General features: G+C 34.2%; 1 protein-coding gene across 1 annotated transcript in view; it reads left to right on the forward strand.

Moving 5' to 3' along the window:
* LOC110020222 (cytochrome P450 90D2-like) overlaps positions 1–3,305 on the forward strand; it is a gene marked incomplete at its 5' end in the record, with an annotated part of 4,736 nt that extends 1,431 nt beyond the window's left edge. The window contains 4 exon segments of the mRNA XM_020718251.1: positions 838–927; positions 1,010–1,195; positions 1,637–1,758; positions 2,591–3,305. Of these exon segments, the coding sequence (XP_020573910.1) occupies positions 838–927; positions 1,010–1,195; positions 1,637–1,758; positions 2,591–2,717 (525 nt within the window).
* Between the last annotated feature and the right edge of the window lie 495 nt (positions 3,306–3,800).

Consider the following 3,800-nt stretch of genomic DNA (forward strand, 5'->3'; position numbering starts at 1 on the left):
ATATATATATATAGTTATATGTATATGATTGTAACCGTGCACACGTGTATGATATGATTTTAAAAGTTGCACGTGTACTTATCAAAGTTGATAATATATATTTTGTGGATAAATTTTAGAATAGATTTTATTTATATATATTATAATTTTTTTGTAGGTATTGATGTTGTTAAATTATGTTCACTGGAGATGATTATGTAGATTAGTGATGGTGCATGATCTTTATGCTATGTGCGCATGATGATGGTCACATTGCATTTTTTTAGTCCATGGAGAATACTAGTGCTCTACAATTTTTTTTTTAATTTAATTTTAAATAATATATTAGTTTATTTTTTCATCTTTATTCTTGACATTATGATTAATATTTATTTTGATTCACAAGTTTTTAAACAAAATTTTTTATTTTTTTAAGGAAGAAATTTTCAGATCTTTTTCAAGAAAATAACAAATATTTATCTTTCATCGTACTTAAGAAAATTGTTTCTGACAATAAGATATTTTAGCAGTACTTTCAAAGAAAAAAAAAATGCAATTTTGTTTTAAAGGATTTATTATGTCTTTTTGCGGAGAGTTTTTTGTGGAGGTCATGGAAGGCCGCCCGGGCAAAATATCTTGTATGGTGTGGATTTAAATAAAGTTAAGAAAAGATGATCTATTTTTTTCTATAGAAAAAAATGATTTTTGGAAAAAATATTATATTAGGACTCAGCATGTAGAATTACATGTGAAGTTCAGTAAAATCACGTCACAGGAGAATATATCTGATAAATTTCTGATTCAATGTTTGCATATGTTAATTAGAATGCTCATCAATTTGAGTTAAATAATGACCAGGAGGAGAACATGGAGCTCAAGGAAAGGAAATCTCACCATGGTCAAGAATTACAGTGGAATGACTACATGTCATTGTCATTTACACAAGACGTAAGTAAAATTACAGACAATTTCTTTCAAATCCTATTATAACTGATGCAAAGAAATTCATATAAAAATTAAATTTTGACAGGTCATAACGGAGACCCTAAGGCTAGGAAACATAATAGGAGGAATCATGCGCAAGGCTGTGAAGGATGTGGAAGTGAAGGGGCATTTCATTCCCAAGGGCTGGTGTGTTTTCACCTACTTCAGGTCAGTTCACCTCGACGAGACAATCTACGAGGATCCCCTCAGCTTCAATCCATGGAGGTGGAAGGTAATTATAAGTCTCACAAATACCTATTTAAATATATATAAAGTTGTCACTTTTGAACTACTACTATATAATATGTGTTTATTTTCAAATTTTTTTGGGAATTCTGGCTATATTTCCTTACTAATCTTAAGGAATTTATATAGTATATTTTATATTGTTTATTATCCATATAGTTTTGTCCTATTGCATGATAAGTTGGCAGACTAATTAATGTTAATACTTATATGAGTGATAAAATAAACTCTATCAACTTTCGTATATTCATGTACTTAAAATGACCATGATTAACACTAGTAGTTATGAAATATGAATTTTCGTACTTATGTTAATAAAATTCTCATATATATATTATATATATATATATATAATGTCTGTGTATGAATGGGCTCACTTGTGTAAGCATGTTGCTATGACAATTATGTTGTTGATTGAAACGAACAGGCGAAGGACGTGAGTACTTGCAACTTTACTCCATTTGGAGGCGGGCAACGGCTTTGCCCCGGGCTTGATCTGGCCAGGCTGGAAGCTTCCATATTTCTCCACCATTTCGTCACCAGCTTCACGTAAGCATTACTTACCATAAAATTCACCTTTTATTTCCCTTACTAATCCATGTCTCCACACGTGCCATGATGCACACGTGCCAACCCCAACGATGATATTAATGATGACCTCATGCATGCATGCATCCCATGCATGCATATTACAAGGCAGGACCATTACTATTGGGAATCCGATTCATCTTCCACCTTACCATAATAGATACTTGACCACATGAATCAGTAGATGCGCCTAGCTTCATACATCGCTATCACGTACTTACTGGGCCTCACCCCTATGCATGCATGTGTGTACGTACGCTCTACTGCTTTATAGTTCTATCTTGTTGGTGAAAGATGCCCCGTGCGTGCTTATTTGGTTCCCTGCCCTTTTATTTTGCCTTCATTAATGTCTTGTCATGTTTCAAGAAATAACACCTAATTTCCTTTTATGCATATTGAGTATTAATGTGCGTGCATTTGTAGATTGGCTTATAAATTAACTTATGTGCCAAATATTAGAAATATAGAATTTACCATCAGAAATAAAATATTTTTATTATTTTATTGGAGATATTTCCCGACAAAATGGTCAAACAAAATAGAATTTTGGTCCCAGTTGCTATTATTGACTGAAGACTGTCAACAGAATTTTATAGCAATTTTTCTTCATTTTTTTAAATTTATTTTTTTAACAAACAATGGCATAAAGGACGAATAATAGTACATAATTACAAAATAAAAGCCTTGGAATAATTTTTTTTTTTTATTTTAAAATTTAAGCAAATGAAGACATTTAAAAGCCTATATGTCTGATAACATTCATGGCGACGTTGCTCGCACGCTTGGTCGACAGGTGGGTGGCGGAGGAGGACCAGGTGGTGAACTTCCCCACGGTCAGGATGAAGCGAGGGATGCCCGTACGTGTCACGAGGAGGCAGGAAGCGTGCGAGGGGATCACTCTCACACGTGTGGAGCTCTAGACCGGGAGGCTAGGCCGGCTCGTTTCCGGCCCATTTGTGTATTATTATATAAGTATACCAGAGAGGGGCTCACTGTGGAATTAAAGACTTGGGGTGCATAGGGTTGGGTCAAAGGGGATCTGAGCCGATTGACCGGAGAAAGTCTGGCAGCTTTTGGACTTTGATGGAGCTTCGGAGTTCGTGAGAAGTAAGTACACCGGGTTCTGACGCACCCACGCGTGTGAACCTTTTGGTGTTCGTGGGGCCGCGCGTGTCAGGATCACCGGGAAGCGTGTGATGGGGAGCTAGAGAGCAAGCAGGGCCTAGAGGGTGCTTCATTGGGAAATGGTTAAAGAGTATTGGAAGTGGGGGAAAGCTACATACACTGAAAATGTGTAATATATTAGCGGGCAGTGCATACCTCATGTTATTATTATTTTTTTGTTATGTTGATATTTTGTAATGTGTATGGGGTTTTATGACAATATGCCTGACTAGATTGTAAATTTGTGAGAAATATTGTCGGGGATATTGGATCTATAATGGAAGAATGAACATTTTGAATATAAGATTCAGTTGTGTGGAGGAAAAAGTGCTTTTTAAAGTAAGGGCGGAGTTCATATTCTACATTCTTATAGTTTGGTATTATCTTATAATATATAGTATCATCATTTCTTTAAGGGGCATTTAAGTAAATAACTCATTTTATATGTTCGCACAGCAATCAATTCTATCATATTTTTTAGAAAAAATTCAAATGCACATTTTTTAAGCATAGGTTCAAAAGGCTAAAATACTTTGTGAATATGGAAGTTTAAGCGTGAGGTATGTAAATAGGGCAGCCAAAAACAGCTCGTTATTGTTTGATTTTTTAAAAAGCTTGTGTTCAGATGATTTGTTGAGTTAATCAGTCGAACATGAACAAAGATTTATTCGTTCGTCTTCAACTCATTTTTTTCTTGAAATACTACTCATAGTATATATATATATATATATATATATATATATGATACTACCAACAAATTTTCATCTACCAGCACGAATTTCGGTGCAATTTTTCAAACAAGAAACATTCAAACTTTGTTTAAGAGTATTCAGAGCTTT

Source organism: Phalaenopsis equestris, unplaced genomic scaffold (genome assembly GCF_001263595.1).
Source record: "Phalaenopsis equestris unplaced genomic scaffold, ASM126359v1 Scaffold000094, whole genome shotgun sequence".
In the NCBI taxonomy this organism is placed as follows: domain Eukaryota; kingdom Viridiplantae; phylum Streptophyta; class Magnoliopsida; order Asparagales; family Orchidaceae; genus Phalaenopsis; species Phalaenopsis equestris.